This window comes from Micrasema longulum, unplaced genomic scaffold (genome assembly GCF_059751315.1).
Source record: "Micrasema longulum isolate JH-2025_06_02 unplaced genomic scaffold, ASM5975131v1 h1tg000261l, whole genome shotgun sequence".
Lineage (NCBI taxonomy): Eukaryota > Metazoa > Arthropoda > Insecta > Trichoptera > Brachycentridae > Micrasema > Micrasema longulum.
This window is the reverse complement of record NW_028277465.1, coordinates 943,652-967,516: the sequence shown is the minus strand read 5'-3', so window position 1 is coordinate 967,516 and position 23,865 is coordinate 943,652. Positions and strand designations below refer to the sequence as shown.

At 33.2% G+C, this 23,865-nt stretch overlaps 1 protein-coding gene across 2 annotated transcripts; it reads left to right on the top strand.

Annotated features, from left to right (window-relative positions):
* The first annotated feature begins 1,414 nt into the window (after window positions 1–1,414).
* Smurf (SMAD specific E3 ubiquitin protein ligase) lies at window positions 1,415–21,763 on the top strand. 2 transcript variants are annotated; one of them, XM_088224054.1, is made up of 15 exons: window positions 1,415–1,590; window positions 1,771–1,809; window positions 1,938–2,079; window positions 3,221–3,321; window positions 6,390–6,582; window positions 8,750–9,526; window positions 11,172–11,320; window positions 12,631–12,800; window positions 13,999–14,484; window positions 16,048–16,279; window positions 16,940–17,129; window positions 18,273–18,472; window positions 19,326–19,489; window positions 19,860–20,154; window positions 21,629–21,763. In XM_088224054.1, exons 1-14 carry the CDS (start codon window positions 1,536–1,538, stop codon window positions 20,139–20,141), a joined length of 3,180 nt encoding a protein of 1,059 aa, XP_088080180.1. In that variant the 5' UTR covers window positions 1,415–1,535; the 3' UTR covers window positions 20,142–20,154; window positions 21,629–21,763. The 2 variants fall into 2 exon arrangements, with proteins under 2 accessions (XP_088080180.1, XP_088080178.1); XM_088224052.1 differs by lacking the exon at window positions 21,629–21,763 and having other exon boundaries at window positions 19,860–20,414.
* Window positions 21,764–23,865: the final 2,102 nt, after the last annotated feature.

The following is a 23,865-nucleotide window of genomic DNA, read 5'->3' as shown; positions in this document are numbered from 1 at the left end:
ACGTAATGGTTTGTTTCAAAATAATACAACGGACGCAGCAACCCCGATGAAAACAACTGTCAAAATGAAAGCGATTCGATTGGTTTGTGATGGTAGGTACCTAGGTACTAATGTTGCGAATGCTTTTCTCTTAGGCATTAGGTTTTACATGTACTGGACTCCTGGACACAGGTGATTACTCTATCCTGGATGTCTATAGGTAGCTGATAGTTTATCGGCGTTCATGACAACCGAGAGAAGTCTTAGGCTATGTGTGGACGCCATAATACGGCGTCCATATTACGTTCCAAACACATATATTATGTAGGTACCACCTTGGTATGTTTTATATTCCAACTAAGGAGCGAACGTAGAAGATGGGATGATGATGATGACTTCTTAACTTCTTACTGGAACTAGATTTAGTAGGTACCTACTGTAATAAATTGGCGGTACCACTGGTACTTGGGAGATTTCATTTGATTGTATTTTTATGCCAGACTTATGTCTTAGGTACGCTTACAGTTTAGTCATCCAGCAGTTATCTAACTACGTACCTAAGTACGAATATTGGATTTCACCACTGTATGTTCATAATTTTAAAATACCAACATAATATTTTATTTGAGTGATTAAGTTTGACTCTGTGGCAAGTCAACCAATAAATTGGTATTAACATGGTTTTGATTTTTGTAGGTATCGATTTGCCTGATTGGTATATTATTTTTTGTAATAATTTGAGAAAATACATCTGATCCAATAATAGTAATAATATTATGTAGCTATTTATATTTTTAGAAATTGCGAGAAAAATTCAAATAAAAGTTTTTTAAAAAAATAATCTAATCAATAATTTCATGGAAGTATTATTATTATTATCCGTAGGGAAATTATCCCAAGTTAATATAATCTTAGAGGAAGGATTTTAAAGGTAAAATAATAAATCGAAATAATAATGAAAAGAAAAACAATGCTTGTGTAAAATAAATTTCAAAGATCTCCTACGAATGTCATAAATAAAATGAAGGATTTGTTAATTTTACTTACAAACAATGGTTAGGCGAGTAAAGACTTTTTTTTAAACTCTCATGCCTTGATAACGTAAAAATTTCAGAATCTAAGACATTTATAAAAGTTTCAATGTTTAATAATTATTGTCAAAATGATAAATGTTTTTTTAGTGTAGTCAATCATTTGCATAAAAATGATTATTGCATGGTGAATATTACTCATTTACGTCAACAACTCTCTGAAAATAATCACTTTTTGTACTAGATATTTGAACTATTTGGATAATATAAGATGGACCATCTTTTTTTATAAAAAATATTATTATCTGTTTCTGTTCAGAGATCGCCATAATTTATTAAAATAATTACTTCAGGTAGGTACTGGGTATTGGGTATTGCCAGTTATTCACAATTCTGGAATGTCAGATGGTCGACTGGATTTGTTGTGAGCCGTTCGTAAGTTTTTGATGTTTGTAATTTACAAGATGGCGGTCAGCGGTAGCGCAAGTGACATAGTGTGATGACAAATAAAATAATTGATTTAAAATGTCTAATACTGCATCGACCCGTAAATACGGGGCCCAAAAAATTAGACTTACAAGTTAGTATACTCAAATCACCCTGAAGTGCTATTTTATATGACTTCAATTTTGTGCAATCTTTGGTGTTCCTCATGCAGCTCATGCTGAACCAATATGGCCTTAGAATATATTTATAATATATTCCTGTAACATTTAAGCCGTTTACTCTAAGAATTCATTATTTTTTTATTTCGTTTCAGTATTGTGCGCTCGGAATTTAGTACGGAAAGATTTATTTCGTAAGTATTTTTCAACAACTTTTAACATAATTTTGTAAGCTGTCACAAAAAATATGCATAGTTTTTCAATCGTGTTGTTCGTATTTTAATTGAAAGAAAGTATTATTAACGAATACGTTTTTTTACAGGTTTACCAGATCCCTTTGCTAAGATATCAGTAGATGGAAGTGGACAAGTGCACTCTACCGAAACAGTAAAAGCATCCATAGATCCAAAATGGAATTCCTATTATGATTTGTATTTGGGAAAAGGCGATGGGGTTACTATAAGGTTGGTGAATTATTAATGTCTTTGTTTATATTTGGGAATGAACCAAATATCAACAGACTCTAATTCATTTGTATGCATGATGACACCCACTCTACTCATGAGTCGTGTTACTTAACAAGTTAGGATTACCGTGTTCCTATTACGTTTTTATATCAATAACATTAACACACTTAACTGTTTCTTGAATCTTTGGTTGTAGAGAAACAGTTTGTCTTGTGATTCTTCTGAATTAACTTGCCATGCATAAATTGCGTTGACATTGACAAACATTTAAACATGAAAAACTTCTTTTGCATCAAAACCAGAGTCTTTCTACACTAATGGAATAAAAAAGCTACCCATAAAATGGCGAGAAATTGTAGGTAATTTAGGAAAATATATAATGTGATGAATTGTGTTTTATTTACACTGTTTAAAAATTTCAAAAAAATACGCACGAACTTGATATTTAGTTTTTAAACATATTTCATTTTCATTTTAAATGAAATTTTCATGTTTTTTTTGCTCCTATAAAATACAGCTAGTAGTATTCAGTCTTAAAAAATAGTGTTATCATTAATATTTATTTATATATATAATGGGTCTTTAAATACATAAATGTGTAATTATTTTGTATTTCAATAAAATATATACAAAAATCCAGCATGTTTTCATTCTCTGCTATGTTTAATAGCATAAACATCAATAATTATCCAGTTATATTTGGATATATTTCAAAAATATCTGTAGAAGGAATAATATTATTGCAAAACAAATAATATTTTGTAAATGCATCAAATAATGTTTTCACTGTTTCGGTTAACAGTTTACTGCAAATGTATATTATCATTGTCATAAAAATTACATTTTCCTTCTGGGTGATGAGAAGATGGTCGGTCCCCCTGTATTAAATAGATATTCTATGAGAAATAAATACATAGAAAAATGGGGTTATGGTCCAGTTGGTAGTGTGGCGGACTAAACGAATCAGAGGTCCGAGGTTCAAACACCGCTCCACCATAACTCAATTAATTTTCTAGCACAGTTATTTTCGATTTTTAGAAAATGGCCTCAAAATGTAAACATTTTAGTAAATTTAATTTAATAGTTAGAATGCACATATTTCTCTTGATAATTTTGTAATTTTTATTTGTATTTTCAGCATATGGAATCATAGGAAGATCCACAAACGCCAGGGTTCCGGTTTCCTGGGCTGTGTGAGAATACAAGCCGCCACAGTACAAAGGCTGAAAGACACAGGATGTAAGTTTTCCTTATCTTTGCTTGGGCTATGCAAGCCGCTACTTGTTCGCTTTATCACTATTTCCTGACTAATGGGAACTACAGTCTATATCCTGCGCCTTTTCTGACCTCATATATCCACTATCCACTATTGAGCTATGTCATCGTTGTTTGCCTAGTTAATCAGAAATATAATGAATTTAAGTACTTTAGAACTACCATTTATTGTTTTGAATGGTAAATTTTGTAAAACGGATAAAAAAGTTCACCAAATGTTATTAAATATTTGTATACAACCACTTACCGACTTTTCTATGTCTACCAGTTTCGAGACGTACCCGTCTCTTTGCCAGGACACCAATTAAACCAACATGCAAAACCTACTTTACACCTTCACCATAGTTGTTGCACAAAAATATAAAACCAACACGACATGCATTTTAATAAGCACATGCACTGATTAGGACAAACATGCACTGATTAAAATATGAAAATATTCTATGTTTGAGAAATAGTTAAAAAAGGGTAGAGGGGATGGAGGGAGGGGGTGAGCTTAATAGGTTTAGGGTGACCATTACAGTGGAGCATCGTATAAAGGACTATTGAAAGGTTGTGTGACTATTGATCAAAGGAACATTATTTTATAAAGCTTTTCTAATGTGAAATATTTCCATATTATTTACTTTTAACCCTTTATTATTTGTGTGTAAGATTTTAACTCCTGTATTTTTATTGAAGTCATGATTTAAATTGATTAGGTGATTTGCGAATTCGGAGAAATTATGATTGTGAAGACACCTCATATGTTCTTTAACTTGAATATCAAAATTTCTTGATGTTCTTCCAACGTAAACTGAAGGACAAGAATCGCATTGTAATTGGTAAACACCTGAATTATTTAATAAATTGTTTTTATCTTTATTATTAAGCAATAATTTACCAATATTGTTATTTGTATTTTAAAGCAGGTTTGATAAGAGTACACATTGAACTTATGAACATTTTGTAATTGACTGTAAAAATGACAAATTTTTTTTGAAAATGAATAATTATTCTCAATGTTGTACTAAGATGAAACTTCACTTAAAACTTCTAATTTTCCCTTTACTCTGTTTTATTACAAGCTGTTTTTACATGCATATTCTCTCACATTCTTTCACTGTTTTTTATGAACAAATGTTTTAGTTGTTTTATGATACCATATTTTTACCTACATGAAGTATTTTGTAATTTTATTGTTAGAAAATTTATAATTATTAAAAAAAATTTTTTTTAGTTTATTACTTAAATGGCTTATGCCTTCAACGAAGTGAAAAATATATAATCATAAAAACAAAATACAAAACACTTGCGAATTCAAAACACGCAACACAAAAAAAAACATGAACATTTGAACCCATACCTTTAGCACACAAGACAAAATAACAGAAGATAAAAATTAAATGCTTTGGAGGGATGTGCAATTGTAATGTATTGTAATTGCAATGTGTAAAGGTAAAATAATAATTAAGTTGTAAACCACAAAATACAGTAGAACTGTTTATCCCAACTCCAGTCACCTCAATGCCAAATATCCAGATCATTACCAATCGGGGAATAAAAAATAAAGGAGAAGTTAAATAGGTGCGAAGGTTTTTACGGTCACTGTTATCAATATGTTTCATTTTTGGGTCATACCGTGTGTTTTGGATTTGTTCCGACATTTCAGCTACCATTGCAGGAGCCATCTTCAGGGTAAACTGAGTGTTTTGTAGAAAAAAGTGTGTGTTCAATTACTAGTAATTTGTACCGTGTCGCAGTTGGCAGTAGGCACATTTTTATTTTTTTATTTTATTTGATTTAAAGCATAATTATACATTTTTACAATTTAAAAAAACTTCACTTGTTATTTCTTTTCATCTTTGTAGTATGTAGTACTGGAAACCATGTTGAGTTTAATTTAAGCCCGTCGTTTTTGTTTATGCCATTTGGGTGTCTGTTGCCTCTTTTATTATTTGTGCACTGTAATTATTGGGCTTATGCAAAATTTTCGGTTCAAAGGCGAAAAAATGTCCGGTGTCTATAAAGTGTTCCGCTATTGCAGATTTGTCAGGATGCCCAAGTTTACACTCTCTTTTGTGTTCGCCGATCCTTTTTTTTGCTGTGCGCCCTGTTTGTCCTATGTACACTTAATCACATCCTTGGCAACTTAGTTTATAAACAGCTTCCGTTTCCAGGGGATTCTTATCTTTTGGGCTTAATAAATGGTTCTTTATTTTTCCCACAGTCCCAAACGTTGTTCCAATATTATGTTTCTTCAGCACTTTGGCTATCCTGTTAGAAAAATTCTGTACATATGGTAGGTATGCAGTTCCTCTGGTAATATCTTCTTCCTTCTTCTTCTTTGTAGCTTGCGATTTGATAATGTTGTCAATTTGCTTCTTCTTATATCCATTACGCTCCAAGGCATCTGTAATTTTGTTGACCTATTCTCCGTTTTTGGAATCTTCAAAACGTCAGAACAAATCCAACACACACGGTATCACCCAAAAATGAAACATATTGATAAAGGAGGAGTCTTTAATTTGAATTGAATTGTGCATTTAACTTTGCTGGACATGTTTAAGTTAGTTTTTAATGATTCCAATTTGCTGTATTATGTCAAAAGCAATAAAATCCGACACTCATTAATTCAGATAATTTGAGTATTGCTGTATTTCGAGCAGAAAGTATTTCCAATCAAATTGAATAACTTAGCTAGTTAAGGGTTTATATATAAAGGAAGCTTACTCTTCATCTTTAAATATATCATTCTTCTGTACGTGTGATGTCACTGAACTCCTCCTAAACGGCTTAACCGATTTATGTGCGGTTTTCAGCGAAATGTATGTCTTTGCGCTTCGCGTGTTCGTAGATATTAAAATTTTCAATCGAATCTGTAAAAAAGAAGTTAGAAGCAGAAATCTTTTTTTCATCGACCTACCAGGAAATGATGAGAATGCATGTACAAAAAAATGGAAGAATGTTGTTTTTTTCAAAGTTTCTTTTTAATCTGGCACAGGCTTGCCTAGTAATAAAACAGTCAAAAATATTAAATACAATGTTTTTAGATCAATGTCTGGAGTTGTGCAAGGCGAGTGCGGGCGACACGGAGCCTGTGCGCGGGCAGATCATAGTGTCTCTTCTCTCCCGGGATGGCGGCTCCTGTGGGCGCTCACCCCTTGCTGTTGTGGGCCCTGCTGGGGACTTGCATCCGCCCAGCCTGCCTGCAGGTTGGGAGGAGAGGACCACTAGTAATGGCAGGTGTGTGAAATTTGACATATTTTTATCTCCTTATTTCTCTACTTCATGGCTTTGTAGTTACCAAAAACATTAACAAAATTGGTTTACAAAGCTGGTATGAAGAAAAATTATTAAAATTATTGAGATACACAAAGAATTTTGTACCTTTTATTTATTTGTTACACAGCACACAGTGCCTTTTACGATACAAAAAAGATATAATGTGTAGAAATAAACATTAAAAATAATATACAGTAGGTAAATGAATAAAAATGTTTTAAGCGGTTTTAAACAATAAACACATTAACATATTGTGCAAAAAATTCAATTATTTTGGGCATATGAAAATTTAAAAGTTCAGAAAATGTTAGACAAAAAAAACAAGTACACAAGTAGGTATTGAAGAAAAGAATTACATAGTATAATTATATCAAATTAAAGAAAAAAATGTTTTAATTTTTTTTAATGTTAAAAGTAACAATCCAAAAAATAAATATATATATTATACAGATGTTCTTTAAACCCTGTCACATCCGAAACCCCTATGATCAGTATGAGCAAGAAGACATATTGTCACATTAAAATATTTTTTAGAAGGAATAAAATAAAAAATATAAAAATTATCAAAAAGTCTGATACTGTGCCGCACTCCCTTCACTTCTCCCCTGCAGAAGTAAGCAACCATTTGTTTTTTTAAATATTTTATTTAAAAAAAAAAAAATTTTTTTTAAATATGCTGATATGTCTTCTTGCCCATACTGATCATCGTGGTTTCGGATGTGACAGGGTTTAAAGAACATCCTGTATATACACAAAAATATACAAAAAGTAGAAAAAAACACTAAATAGAAAGCAAAATATATTTTTTAATTTATATTATGGGGACATAACAATAACTTAACATGTAAGTTACTGTTCACCATCTTTGAAATAATTAATTAGAGCTTATCTAAACTTTACTTTATTTTTAAAATATCAGCAGTGTCAGAATAGTTATTGCCACATGTACATGGAATCAATTCAGAATAGCATTATAAGAGCATACAACTAAACAGAAGTACTTAACGAGTCATTCCTCCAGGCACGATGATTGGTTATCTAGCTTTCATATACCAACTTAAAAATACCTAAATTTTATAAATGAGGTCTAGAATTCCAATCGTCTATGCGCTTAGTAGCTGCAAGACGTGTTGTAATCTTACTCCTTTTTATTATTCATATTATTTTTATATTTTTTTAGTATCATTAATACACTAAATTTATTTGTCAATTTTTAAAATGTGTAAATGGTGGCTAAATTTCTAACTGTCTATGCGCTCTGTAGCTGCAAGACGTCCTGTAATCTAGCTCCTATTTGTTATAATTTTTTATTGATCTTAATTGAAAACGAGGAACTAGAATCCTAACCGTCCATGCGCTCTGTAGCTGCAAGACGTACTGGGATATTTATTAATTGTACAGCGCCCTTGAGGTGATTTTCACAAAAATGGCGCTATATAAATTATCCAACTATATATATATAGGCACCTTGAAGCTAATGAGTGCTAAAAGTTTTAAACAGTCCCATGTAAATCGGGTTGTGGTCCTGTGGCTAGTGTCTCGGACTCACGGACCGAAGGTCCGCGGTTCGAATCCCACTCTACCCCAACTCGATTCCATTTTCTAATAGTGAGTTATTTACAACTCGTTGAAATTGGCCCTCAAAATTAAATATTTGGGTAAATCATAAGAACGTAAATAAAAAAAAAATTAACAAACTTAAATAAATTCAGTAAATCTATAATTTTTGTTATCTCAGTTAGTTTTGACAAATTTAAAGTATTTAATAGGAATTTATAGTTAGTAAATTCATATTTGATTCCGAGTTTAAAGTTAATGTATCTTAAACAAATATTTTGAACTCTATCAAGAGTATATTGATGTGAATTATAACACAAAGTCCATATAGTTTCTTTATTAGAATTATGATTCTTTTACTCTTAGTATAAAATTATTTCAATAAAGTAGTGATAACTTATTAAATTTCTATTCCGTTCTCACCAAAAAAATAATTATCCGTATGTTGAGATATTGATATTATTAAAATTTCCCAGGGGTTAAATCCAGTATTTGTTTTCAATTATTAGACATACACGCTTCAAATATTGGTTACAAAAACACGGGTAATAAGTTGTCTTTTGTCTTCCAGAACATATTTCGTAAACCACGTGACTCGCACAACGCAGTGGAACCGTCCGACCCGACCTGCGGAAGAAATGGAGACATCTCCTGTTGCCCCGAGACACGCCCGAAGTAGTTCCCAAGGGACTCCTGCCCCCACCTCTCCTGCCTCCCCCTCCTCGCCGTCCCCCGCCAGCCCCGCCCCCCCGGTAGCCGCAGCGGTCCACAGGCGGAGCCACAGCAACGCCAACCCCTCGTCCGATAGCAGTCTCTCCGTAGCTTCCCCGATCAGTGAAACAACCGACCTAAACATTTCCCTTCCGTCGGAAGTGTCTTCCAACGGAGCCGTCAATTCCCCTGTTAGCCAAAGCATCCACAAACTAAATTCTATTCAAAATTATCTGGAGAAGAAAACTGCCGTTGAGTTGAATAAAGAAACTAACAACAGATTTTCCAATGGCCAATCGGCCGACGACACAACTCAAGTACAGACATCCAGCGCCAGTAGTTCAACAACCATAAGTCCGACTAGTCCTAAAAATTCTCTGCATACGGAAATCATGAGCGCCGTACCTAAAGTGGCCAATAACACAAAATCTCCGAGGAACTCGCTCATTATACAAAATGGCCACCCTGCCCCAGTTCAGCCCTCTGGGAATTTAGTTCCAACGCTAGCTGACAGAGTCCCGGCGGATGATGTGTGGAAGCTAAACAAAGTCAACAGCGGGCCTGTCTCCCTTCCTACTCTACAGAGGCCGGACAATTTGGTAGTCGATACCCAAATCATCCCTGCGCCACCATCCAGGTATTTATTCTTTAATATCCCCATTTCAAATTGTATTTATTACATATCGATGGTGATACTGCAATTTTGTGTAACCTGTTTTTTTTTACGACAATGTTTTACTGCAATCAATTCGTTTGTAAGGACTGAGAGCCGTTAGATTATTTAAATTATTGCTTTTTTGAAACTATAAATAATGATAGTTTTTCTGATACATTAGCAGTATTTTCAGTTGATTAAAATCGTACGTAATATATTGACAGAACGCTTTTTAGGTTCCCCTGCCTAAAAAATCTATCGATTGTTACGCCGTATTGCAGTATCACAGATGATATTGTATTTTGTTTTTATTATTATTTTATTTCTGTAAATATAATAATATCTTTGATTTGTATACATATTGTTATTTCCAATTGATCACAATATATTATTTTAAAATCACAATAGCATTTTCCACTGATTCCGGCAATTAATTACTTGATTTAATGTTTTTATGTCGGCCTCGTGGCGTAATGGTCAGCGCGTTTGCCTGCCAAGCAAAAAGGTTGATATGAAATATTTATTTAAAAGGGTGTTTTTAATCTCCCAGGAGTTGCAACAAACTCATTTTGAGACACTAAATATATTTTATAGTCCCTGGACAGGTACCTAAAGCGTGAAACTGATCATCTTACCTTTATGTAACAAAAATGATCAAGATACGCTGCGATTGGTGTTCCAATGCAGTGCCTTATGTACCATTATTAGGTGCGGAAAGGGAATGATGATGATTATTTTTATGTTGCAAAAATTATTGACATGTTTATCTCGTGTTTAACTCATTCTGCCATAAAGTCAATAAATCACCGTGCAACATAATTTTGACCATTGAATATAAAAGCAATAATGATTATGATAAAATTATAAATAAACTTATCGATGAAACTTCTTGGTTTAGTTTTACTTTTTATTATTTTGACCAACGAGCGCTTTCGCCTAAGTAGGCATCTTCAAGACTGGTCTGGTTCGAGGCTTTCAGTTTCTTATATTTCTTCAGGTGCACTGTTTTAAACCCCCGTAAAATAAGTTTTAGACTTTTTTTATTTCTAGTTTCATTTTGTATGGCATCGTTGGTTAAATTTAATTATATTTTTCATTTGATTCAACCCCTTAATTATTTTATGAATGAAAATTGCGATATATTTTAATTGTTGCTTTTCTGTGAGAAATCCAATTTCTCTATACATTTTAATATGTCCAATGAGGAACTTCAGCCCTACGGGAAATTGGATACAAAAAATGTTTTCTTCCGCGCGGTAAAAATTAGAACATTAAATTTTACCGCAAAGTTTCTTAAAGATGGACAAAAAAATAAATAAATATATATTTTAATAAAAATGCACTACATTGGATGACGTCACTGGTTCATATGAAACAAACAAAGATATGAGAGCTCTGAAAGATATCCGGTTTGCTTACCTTAAACGAACCAATCGGAAAAACTGACAGAGAGGAACCTCTGACGTCACACGCAGAGTTATTTTTAAATACAAAACTTCAAAAAATCATAGCGCTGATAATACAATATTTGGCTTCGTTTAATAGTCTATAAACAATTTTTTTTTTTTAAAAAAGAACTGAACTTTCTCATTGTGATACTCATCGATTGGTGTTACATAAATTGCAGTCGACCTCCGTCGCTGTTGCTGACGTCCCCGGCTCGCTCTGAAGCCCAGCAGCGGCGCTCCCTCCCGGCCAGTGGGCCCGCACACAACAGGAGGAGAGGGACCACAGCCCCCACTACTCCCGGGGCCCAAGACCTTCCACCGGGATATGGTATGTGTTCAACTGTACATAGCGTTCCTTTTAAACTCCTGGATCTTTTTCTATTATTGCGCCCTCAGAAGTACACTGTCGTAAGTCTCAATTTGGCTGTTTTGAGTTATGAATGCAGTTTAACTGCTTTATGAACACTCACTTACCTCTACGTTTTTTTTGAGCGAGATGCATTGCAAAATTCAGTATTCTTTTAAATCAATTGAGTAAAATATAGAAGAACACTGCTGTAGTTATGATGCTAGAGTGTCAAATGAGCAAATACCACAAAAAAAACTGGGAATTATAATGTCATATACATTAAGTTACGAGCATTAATACATTTTTTAAAGTTTGTTTGACATACCGCAGTGTACTTCTGGGGGTGCGTTATGTTTCTTTGGTCGTGTGAATAATTGGTTATTATAATTTAATGATTTTATTATTTCCATACCCGGATTATTCTAATGCATGTATGTAATGGGAGTTTTCTTAAGCGTGATACAAATTGAAATTGAAATAAAAGAAACAAATATTTTTTGGAATGAGTTTGTTTTTATTGTGTTTGAAAGAATAAAAATACACTTTAAAAAAAAAAAAATATATCTGACAAATGTCCTCTGCTTGCAGTTACGTAGCGCATTCTGTCCGCCCAATTTTTGGCCACTTTTACAACAAAGTTATTGGTTTGTTTCCATAGACCATGGACTTAACTTTGCCCCATAAGAAATAATTAAAGGTGTCAAATCACAGGAGGCCAATGGAGGCCAATTAACAGGACCATTTCTGTAAACATAGTTTTCGCTAAACTTGTCAAAGACATACATTTGGCGAACTAAACACTCATTTTTATAGCAAAGCTTCACAATTCGCAAGCTTTGTTCTAGTGTAAGGCGTTTTATTTAAGTATTGTTACGGAGCACAAATTTAATGTAAAATATATTTTTTAAAACTGTCATTATTTTCACAAGAGACATTACAAACAGTCGAAAGTTCAATCATGACAAAAAAACACCTGTCATACCGTATACATATATATTAAATATAATATTCTGGTTATGATCAAGGGTACTTTACAAAATATTTTTAATGGAAGTTAGGTACAGTTTGTTAAAAAAACAGTATAAATATTTGAGGGCGCTGGTGTTCTTATTGCTTTTCTCTTATGGTAGCGCCTAAGCGGCAGCATAAAAATCTATTGTAGTTGCAATTTGTACTGTTTTCTATTCTTTTAACAGACTGTATACAAGATTCGAATACTTGGACATGTTAAGTTAGATGTGTTACCATGTGTAAAATATGAAAAATAATTTAAAATTCCAATTCCTCAGAGGTCCGTACAACACAACAAGGACAGGTGTACTTTTACCACATAAAATCAGGAGTGTCCACCTGGCATGACCCTCGTATCCCCCGAGACTTCAGCCCGGCGGCCCTCGCAGCCGACACCCTGGGCCCCCTCCCTCCCGGCTGGGAAATGAGACAGACTGCATCAGGGAGGGTGAGTACACAGTATTATACTGTCTGACTTTTAAATCACCTGAAATTTTATCTTTTAAATAATAAAAAACTTATTCAACATACTTGGTGCCATGGTGTGGAATGCGAGAGTTTTAATTTTGCTAAATCTCCCCCTCCGAGCTCAGATCCTTAAAGCATCAGGTTAAAAAGTACCTGGTCAGAACCTTGCGAAAGAACCGATAAAAGGGTACTCGCAAAGTTTTGCTTTTGACCTAATAAAGCTCAGCCGAAATCAAGTGAGGGTTATCACTAGAGCCTGCCCAGGGAACTGCAGATTGAACAAACACCTTGCTAGAATGAACCTTTCCGAAACTTCTAGATGTAGGTTCTGCAGTTCAGATGAGGAAACACCTAGGCACATTCTATGTAAATGTGATGCTTTACATCATAAAAGGAGCCTCATCCTTAGGGGGCAGCTGGTTAAACCTGAGGATATTAAAGAGATCGCCCCCTACCTAATAGCCCGATACTTTACGGATCTCTGCTTGGCGGGGGAGATTTAGCAACATGTAAACTCGCCTTCCAGACAGTAGCCAGGTTCTTTATAGACCTGAGCCTGGAGGGGGAGATTTGGCAAAATTTAAACTTTCGCCTTCCACACAGTAGCAAGGCTCTTTATAGATCTGGGCTTAGAGGGCGAGAACTATTCACGGGGACCCGTCACAATAGATCTTCACACGTCGCAGTGACGTCAGGAGCTTGAATAGCACTGACCCCCACCTCTAAGAATAAGAATAATACTTGGTGCCATACATAGTATACTGTAAACGCCCCGGGTCATTTGTCCTGGAAAGCGGTGGCTAAATTGAGAAAAATGCACTTCAGATTGCTTCGTATTAATAATAAGTCTTACGTCACAAGAGCATCATAATAATGTACACTGGTAGATCAGTCTACCGCTCAGCTTTCTTAATAAATGCAGTAGGTTAATTATCTTAAAAAATAACTAATTTTATTTGGTTTGCAAGATGTAAATCAACACAAAATATGGTCCCATAAAGGGTTAAGATGTTCAAGGAATTTTTTGCAATAAAAATATTAAAAACATGAATTTTTGTTAAACATGGAGTTTATCAAAACAATTCAGCACAGGAAAAATAATATGATGTGATTATTTTTAAGCAGTTTAGAGATTTATTGGTTATAAAAACATGATTTAATTTTGAAAACAATTTTAGGTGTATTTTGTGGACCACAATAATCGCACCACTCAGTTTACTGACCCACGACTGAACTCCCAAATACTGAACACCCTCATCACCAAACAAACGAGACCCACTACATGCCCGTCCACCACAGCGAGCACTCCCACCCGGCCCGCCACCAGCGTAGCCACCCACACTGCCACCACCGCCAACGTCACGAGCACCACTACCAGCGTGAGCTCCGCTGCCGTGACTACCGCCCCGTCGTCCTCGACCCCGTCCCGGAACAACGAGGCAAACTCGGCGCAAGGGAGATCGGGGCCCGGTGATGTCGCGTCGGGGGCGGGAGGACCCTCTATCCCCGCTGCTGCGGAACCTGCCCACGGGGACCTGCCGCCGAACCTGCAGGACAGCATCGACCTCCTACCCAAGTATAAGAGAGACCTCGCAGCTAAGATGAAAGTGCTGAGGATTGAACTTTTAGCCATGCAGCCTCAAAGTGGCCACTGTAAATTAGAGGTGAGTCTTGAATTTTTTTTTTTCAAATCCATAAAAAGGAATTTTATCATAATATTTATTGTTCAAAATTGTTCGGAACTAGGTTGTGGACCAATGGATTAGTTATGTCGTATATTGATTACACCATATCTTTGTTATAAAATAAAAAATTGGAATATCCAGTGACCGGTTTCATTCCTTTCGCGACATCTTCGAGACTGGTATCTTTATTAAGGAGTTCAGTGTATTTATACAAAACAGAGGTAAAAATAGAGAATTCAAAATTTTATGAAAGTAAATTAAATTAAATAATTTTTATCTTAAGGATCATTAACAACATTTTTTCAAGTTAACTAACGAGTTGATATAATGCTATTTTAATGAGTTTAAGTATTGTTTATATATTATTTTTATTTTTAGTGTCCCATCCTTCGTGAGTGATTAAAGTATCACTCATCTTTTATTTCTATAATAAATTACAATGAACTTCCATCAAGAATTTTCACTTACAAACTTAAAAATCAATATTAATTGCTGTTTAGCGGTTTATAGAGACTGGCTGTAACATTCCTGTAAATGTTGTCCAGTATCAAAACCCCCTAGATCCATATTTTATTATTAATATCTGCTACATCAATTTTTTTATGCTGCTAAAATAATTGTTTATTTCCTTAAATCAAATTAATTTGTGTATGGAATCAATTGCGAGTGAATAATTTACGTAAACAGAATTTAATTATAAATATGTATTTTTTAAACGGTTATTTTAAGAGAAGAGGAAATGCAATCTGACTTTTCTTCATACAAACATATTCCTGTACTTTCTCCATGGATCAATCTGTTTTTGTAAGATTTAGAGACGGTTTTTAGTTACGCTCATATTTAGGTAGGTAGGTTTTTAAGTATAGTTTATTATGTCAAAGTCTTTTTTCTCAGATTGATGCATTTAGATTTGTGGCACTGTAGTCGGGGGATGTGATATATCTCCTTCGACTATGTAGGTACTTTTAACAGGGCTATTCTCTTTGTTCCTTTAGAAATAGTATGCAGGAAACTGTCGTGGTGCAAAATGTGACCAATTCAATGACTGTATTGTACATAGTGTCACTACCTTTTCCTAGACCTTTAACCATTTTTTAGTCATCCCTACCTTCATCTCTTTCCTTTCTAACTTTTTCCTGTCATATATGTACCGCTCTTCCTCTGTTTTCCACACTTCCACCAATAAAAATATGTGAAATGGATTTAGAAAAATGAATTGTATTTTCAATATCAATATGGATATTGTGGAGAAATGTTTTGATACATAACTTCTAAAAACAACGCTCCAGCATGTTTGGCCTTCGAAATTGGCATGGCTTGTTTTGCTCGAATTCAAAACTATAAATTAAAAAATATTTATAATGCTAATAAGTAGAAATAAATATTTTTTTTACTCGACAGTATTTCATTTATTTATTTAAAATTGTAAAAAGAAATATATATATTTTCAAATATTTTTCTTATTTATTGTTATTTTGGTTTGTTGCAATCCACCAAGTACTTCTAATACAGTTCTGGTTGTCGAATCATTGTCGTTTCTAGGTGTCTAGGGAAGAAATATTCGAAGAATCCTACCGTCTGGTGATGAAGATGCGCGCCAAGGAGTTGAGGAAGCGGCTGATGGTGAAGTTCCGTGGGGAAGAAGGGCTGGACTATGGAGGGGTAGCGAGGGAGTGGCTCCTCCTGCTGTCCCGGGAGATGTTGAACCCGCAGTACGGCCTATTTCAGTACAGCAGTGGCAGCCATTACACCCTGCAGATCAATCCCGACTCTGGTAACTAAACAGTACACATTATGTATGTTATTTTTTTGTTTTTAAATACATGCATTTCTAAATTTCTCATTTTTTGCTTAATGTAACACGACATTACGGCGACATTTGCAGAGGGATTTTTCAGCACAGTTTTTTCAGAGTTAAATGATTAATCTCTTAAGATTTGAATCCAATAATTATTATTTTTAAAATATAATAAAAATGGGCATTGAAAAATATTAATTGAACAGAAACATATAACATTTTTGAGGAAAAATTGTGGAGGTTTTGGCATTTACAGAACTTATGATCTCTCTTCGGCTGGTTTTAGTGATCTCTTTACGAACTGTGTTATATTCACTATTCTGCCTATTTTAATTTGGCTTAGGAAAAACAATAGAAATAATATAAACAAAAAAAGTATAAAAGCTTCATAGATCTAAATGGGAACAGAGTATGTTACACTTGGATCAACTACGATGAATAAATGTGTTTTTTTTGGGCAAGGGTTTTTCCAAGGGATTTTTGTAAAGTAAACGAATTGATAGCTTATTTTATGTGTGGGATTCTACCAAATTATTTAACCTAATACACCGAAAAAATATTTTTCATTTTCGTACTGAAAATATTATTACAAAAATATTTTGATGTAAATTTAATATTTTTGTTTTTTTTTTCCAGGCGTAAATCCCGAGCACCTGTCGTACTTTCACTTTGCAGGGCGAGTGCTGGGCATCGCCACCTTCCATGGCCACCACCTGGAGGGCGGCTTCACCACCCCCTTCTACCGCCAGCTCCTGGGGAAACCCGTCGCTCTTGGAGACATAGAAGGCGTGGATCCCGAACTTCACAGGAGCCTCACATGGATGCTGTAAGCTAACCTGTCATCGATCCTCATCGGAAACACAACAGATATTTTTTTAAATTTTGCCTTGCTCCTCACCCTCTCTGCTCTAATAAGATATTGGTTTAATCAACAATATTTTGAGTTCATCTAAATTTTTTTGACAAGGACTGGATTTAACACTAGGAAGTTATTAAGATTTACATATTACAACAGAAATGGAAAACATTTTAAAGAAGGGAATACAAAAGTCTAGGCGTTTGCAGGGCTTATGACCATTCTTGTGATCAGTTTTCAAGCCGTGTTTTTTTTCAACTACTTCGCCATAGATTCGAACTTTTTAATGGTAATTTGTAGCGACGTGAAACTTAAAATCAACATTTAAAATGCCATTTATAGATCAACCGTGCTGTTTTTGAACCAAATTTTTCTCTGCTTCTTCGGTATTATTTTTTTATAAAATTTAACTTTTTAATGGTAGGTCAAAGCAATATGAAATTTAAATTCATCATTTAAAATGCCATTTTTAGATGAACTGTGCTGTTTTCAAGTAAAATTTTTTCGGACTACTTTGCTATAAATTTTAATTTTTCAATCATAAGATTTAGCTATCTGAGAAATGTTTGTAGACAAGACTGAATTTCTCTCCCTAAGAAGTTATTAAGGTTGAAATTTATTGCAACAGACAGACTTTTATATTCCCTTCTCCAAAATGTTTTCCCTCTCTGTTGCAATAAGTTCTAACATATCAAATGCCATTTATAAACTAACTGTGCTTTTTCAAACCAAATTTTCTCAGCCTTAGATAAATCTAACATTTTAATGGTAAATCATAGCGATGTGAAATTTAGAATCAATATTTAAAATGCCAAGGGAACTGTGACTTCGTTTTAATAAAATAAAAGCATTTGAACGCCTAATGTGGTTCTGACTGGACAACTGTCAAATGAATGCTGTGTAGAAAGGGAAGAGGAATATAGATGGAAATTAGGTTAGGTTATACTGGCATCCAGAATCAATTTTACCGCCTATATTCGGAAAAACAATTATTTTAAAGAATGTAAATGATTGTAAATATATTTTTTGCAGTAGTGATTTGTGTCTAGAATAAACTCCAACTCCGCGCACTATTATTCAGGTATTATAACATGTATTTTTTGGCCATTGCAGAGAAAATAAGATAGCGGGCGTGATAGACACAACTTTCCAAGTGGAGTTCAACAGTTTTGGAGAACTAAAAGTTCACGAGCTAAAGCCGGGAGGAGGAAGTATTCCTGTAACAGAAGACAACAAGAGAGATTATGTCCGACTGTATGTCAACTACAGGTTCATGAGAGGCATAGAACAACAATTCTTGGCTCTTCAGAAAGGTTAGTTCATATACATTCAATGTTTATATCTACGTAATGAAAGCAACCTTGCCATTCCTTGTAAAAGAAATATAAATTGTCAGTAAAAATAATGAAATATTGCAGGCAAGTTTATTATTTCACAAAAAAATATCCATACCTTAACGAGAAGCAAGATTTTGTGATTATGCAATTTCCAAAGCATCATGACTTTTGATTTAATTGAGATAATTTCAAACTATAAAGACCTTTCAATATAAAATAATGATTATTTTGATAATAATAATAGTATTTATTAAAATAGCGTATCTGGGACTACCGATTTTTTGGCACTAAAACAATGTGGATAATTAATAATGTATTGCGATAATTCTGCATATTTAACTTCAAAATAGCGAAAAAATTACTACTGTGTTTTATCCTCTAAGGCAGTGGTGGCCAAACCGTGGCGCATGCATTGAACGATCATTCTTGTGGCCATTATTTTAAAATAGGCGCCATAACATAAATGAATTAATTGAATTCCGTGATTGAGGTATTCATTTTCTTCTCATAAGCAAAACAGTTCCTATTCCTATCTCTATTTTACAACCCCAAACGTGAACATAATAAGGTAAAAAAAGTTCAAGTTGTAAGGCACATCTGGGTATTATTCTGTGTTGTAATTCACCACTGTAATTGGGCCTTCTGATATTCTGTGTAATCAACAATTCTTATTACAAAAAACCTTTACACATCTATTTTTTGACATATTTGGAAAAGTATAGAAATAGAGATTGTGAATGGTAAAAAAAATATCTTATGAAAAGTTGGTACCTTTTGTAATTTATCTCATATGGAATATAATATTATGTACACGTATGTTACTTTGTAGGTTTCTCAGAGCTGATCCCTCCCCAGTACCTCCGACCTTTCGATGAGCGAGAATTGGAGCTCATAATCGGTGGAATATCCTCTATAGATGTGACAGATTGGAAACATCACACCCGGTTAAAGCACTGCACTCCCGAGACACCCGTTGTCCAGTGGTTCTGGCAGGTTTGTATTTATGTTACTAAAAATGCTCTTTTGTCAAACAATCTTAAATATTTTACCTTAAGAACATTTACGTATTCAAATTAATATTCCTTTCTCTCCGTAGACTTAAAATATCTCGAAACTCATCAATTAGCATCTCTTTTCTTAAAAAAAAAAACCGCTGCTTTAAGTCCTCAACGAGTCATTAAAATCTTAAGAAAATATTTAATATTACACTCAGTTTTTGTACTCTTGAGACATCAAAAAAATGTTCAAGTTAATACAAATGTTAAAAATGTCTAGTTCAGTGTTTTTCCAATTGTTTTTCATTTGAAATTATTTCATTTGTTTAGAAAACTCTGTGTGTAACTAATTTAATTTTTTCATTCAGGCTGTAGAGAGCTATTCTGTAGAGATGAGAGCGCGCCTCCTTCAGTTTGTTACCGGATCCAGCCGGGTGCCTCTCCAGGGATTCAAGGCCCTGCAAGGGTCTACGGGGGCTGCGGGTCCTCGACTGTTCACAATCCACTGTGTGGAAGCGCCTCCCAACAGTCTTCCCAAGGCCCACACCTGCTTCAACAGGATCGATATGCCCCCTTACGCAACGCACAGAATACTCTACGATAAATTAACTCAAGCTGTTGAAGAGACCTGCGGATTCGCAGTGGAGTGAAAAATGTTCTTTGGTAAGGCAGTTTGTATTCCTAATCTTTAGAGTTTATTTATTTTTACTGTGGCACACTATCTTCATGTATGTATTAAATATGTCTCTAAAACCAGTGTAGAGTTGTCATTCTGGAGATACACAAGCGCAAATTAACCCAATAAAATTTATTACTTAACTTAATAAATTTTACAAACAGTTTTTCGAAAATGTCACCCACCAAGTCATTCACCTCTAAATTGATTATAATTATATGATCATTCTCTTTCTGCACCTAATGCTGCATAGGGCACTGCATTGGTACACCAACTGCAGCGTATCTTGATCATTTTTGTTACATGGAGGTAAGATGATCAGTCTTACGCTTCAGTTGCCAGTCCCGGGACTGAAATATTCAAGTGTATAAACACACATTTTTTAATTACATGGATTACATTTCATGTCAACCATGTCGGAAATCGAAACTAAGACCTCTTGCATGGTAGGCAAATGCGCTGACCATTTGACCACGAGACGGACTTTATTCATTTTAAAAATTTAGGAATATCTATATTTTTATAAATACTAATATTGGTATAAGCATTTCATCAATGGCTTTAGTTTAGGGCTACGTTTCATATACATTGGTAGAAGGTCCGGTCCGTAAATCAAAATATATAAAAATGGTTCATATTTACATGAAGATTGTTGTCAAACAGTGAGATAATATGTAAAATATAATAATTGTGCATTATTAAAGTTTTTATTAAACAATTTTAATACTAAATTAAATAATTATGCCTTTGTTTGGAAACACAACTGTTTCCTTGTCAAGGCGTAAATTAAATTAATATTTTAATTGTTTAGTATGAAAAATCACGGAGTTTGTGCTTCAAATATTAATTAAAAAATTATTGTTGTTTTAATTTAGTCATTTCTATGTATAATCTGTGTTAAAATTTTTATATTATACAACTCCTTCGCACTATATACTATGGTTTGTATAAAATATCTGTCTAGATTTGTGTTATATAAGTATTTACGCATAATTATATTTCTTTGTAAGGAAATTATCTTATTATAAGTTACATAATATTATTATTCACAAATTTTTATATTGTAAAGATTATATTTTCTTATTTGTATTCATCTACGATAACGTTTTTAGTTATTAATATCGATTGTGTAATTTGTATTTTATATCATCCAGAAACTTGATTTAGAATTTATTCTTCATTCATGAAAAATATAGTACATATGTAGTGGTCATTTTGTAGTTCATAAAATATGCATAAAACATTACAATGAATCAAAAAGATTGCACAATGTTTATTTTTCTCAACTAAAATGACCACAGTGATGTACAGAAGAGGTCATAATTAAACATATATTTTTGAAGAAGCATTAAAATCATTAAATAAAATATTAGACGAATCAAAACTTTTTTATCAGAACATTTTTTAACGCCTTTCATTTCGATCAACTAGTTCAAAAATTGTTTGTATGCTTTTTTGAAGGAAGAACACAGACAAAAAGCGGTCCACAAGATATGGGCTCACCAGGGCCCCGATTACAATGAGAACTGACAGAGTTATCTTCGACTATCTGTAAAATAGAATCAACATTTATTTACGAAAATGTGTCTATTTGTATGAAAATTTAAAACAGACTGATGTTAGAGATTGTTATAAATTATTTTTAAACAAAAGTTGTTTACTGAATCCTTATTTTTCAAAGTATTATTGCATTCTCTGATACTGGTTAGTAAAAATAGTGACAAGACATGTATATTTATATCTTCATTTGTATGCTCTTATTACGTATACGTATTAAGATGATGTATTAAGTTGGCATGTGTAATACGGAACCAAAAGAAAGTGACCTTTTTATTTCATGTCTATTTGATTAGGATGATGTAAAATCAAATGACTGTGTTCTATGTATATAAATACCTATGTAAGCATCTCGCCTATTATTCATTAATATAATTTATATGTAAATATAGTGTGTATTAAGTTAAGTGATAACCATTATTGCCTTGTATTATAATTTCTGTCCGAGTGATGTTTCATAGTATTTCACTCGTATATTCTAGTTATATATTTATATATTCTTTCCTGTTACATTCAATTCCTTCTTTTATATAAAAATAAAATGTTTAAAAATTCTGTTCTGTGAAATTCAATCTTTTCAAAAAAATCTATACTAATTAACGAACCAGATTTTACTGTATTCTGTCAAATTCTCAAAATACATTTTGATATATTTCATATTTTGAAATCTGACAGTTAAATTGTAATCTAATAATTATTAGATTTTTACTTAGTATGAAAATCATTCTATGAATTTCTAAATTTTCAGTCAATTGTTTAAAATATAAACATTTTCATTAATCAGACATTTGAAATGAAATCATGTTTTCTTATTTATATATTTACTTGCAACTTTTACATGGTCAGTTGGGTATTATGATATGTGCCCAATCGAGCTGGAATAATGCGTTTTTTTCACTATACAGTATGTCCTAAGGTATTAAAATAAAATCAATATTTTCTGTGCCTTTTATCTAAAGTAAGGTTTAAAGTATATTACCTTATATCATTTTTGTAGTAAATTGACAAAATATAAACATTTCAATGCTTTCAAAATGTTAAATAAATAAGTATTTTATATCTGATTGAAATTTTCAGCAGTTTGCTTACGAAGCTACTAGCAATTCTCTTATAAACATCGTTGAATTACAAAGTTATAATAATTTAAATAACTATTGTGATCTATGGTTACCCGAATAAATTTGATCAATTTGAAATTTTCTATCACATAAAAATCATTTAAGATCCTAAATACTATACGACTAACAAGCGTGGCAAAATGACCAAGAAAATTTAAAAAATAATTGAATAAAATTGAAAACAATGTTTCATCATCATATTCGAATTGAAAAATTATTTAATTTTTTTTTTGCTTAGAGTAATAATGCAATTCTTTAAATTGTCAAAAGGCTTGATTTTCATAGATAATGGAATTGAGAATAAAATCATATCTGAATATTATTCACAAATTGGATGAATCGAATGAAGATCACCGCAGTGCAATTTTATTGTTAAGGCTTGACCAGACAAGACAAAAATCATATCACAATAAAAACAATACGTACATTTATAAAATTTATATGCATTGCATACTTATTCATTTAATGGTTTTAAATGGAAATAAGTAGATACAATATTTAAACCGTTCCAATATTTCAACGGCCCCTGCGCATACTGTGGAATCTGCATTTTGCGAGGTTTACAGGACAGCAAAAACAAAGCTCGGTATTTTCTATTAAAATACAATAGACACACCGCTGCTTCAAAAAAAGGGCCACAAATCAAAAACCCCAAAATTTCGCTTTATTGCGAAAATGAGATTTAAATTAGTCATATTTTTCTATAGGAAAAAGACTCCCGTGGATTTTGCATTATAAATGACCCAAATCTCGCAACAGCCCTTTTGATCTTCATGTTCTGGTGGTTAACTTCAGACAAAATCGCCATCACTGTCGCTCTTTGGGGATAGTTAACACGAAACTCCATAATCGGATAGATACAGCTTTTAAAAACGCATCTAATGATATTAAAAACATTAAAAAAAACAAAAGCTCATTCTTGTTAAAAACTTTGATTAGGTCTACTGAAAAAATTCCAATTTCAATTTGTGGCCCTTTTGAATTTAAGCAGCGACATGTTTGGCAATTCTACAGTATCTGGTA

Coding starts and splice junctions, on each gene's coding strand:
- Smurf (XM_088224054.1), top strand. CDS start 1,536: ATGTCTAATACTGCATCGACCCGTAAATACGGGGCCCAAAAAATTAGA. Junction 14,485..16,047: donor GTGGCCACTGTAAATTAGAG/GTGAGTCTTGAA, acceptor TGTCGTTTCTAG/GTGTCTAGGGAAGAAATATT. Junction 16,280..16,939: donor GCAGATCAATCCCGACTCTG/GTAACTAAACAG, acceptor TTTTTTTTCCAG/GCGTAAATCCCGAGCACCTG.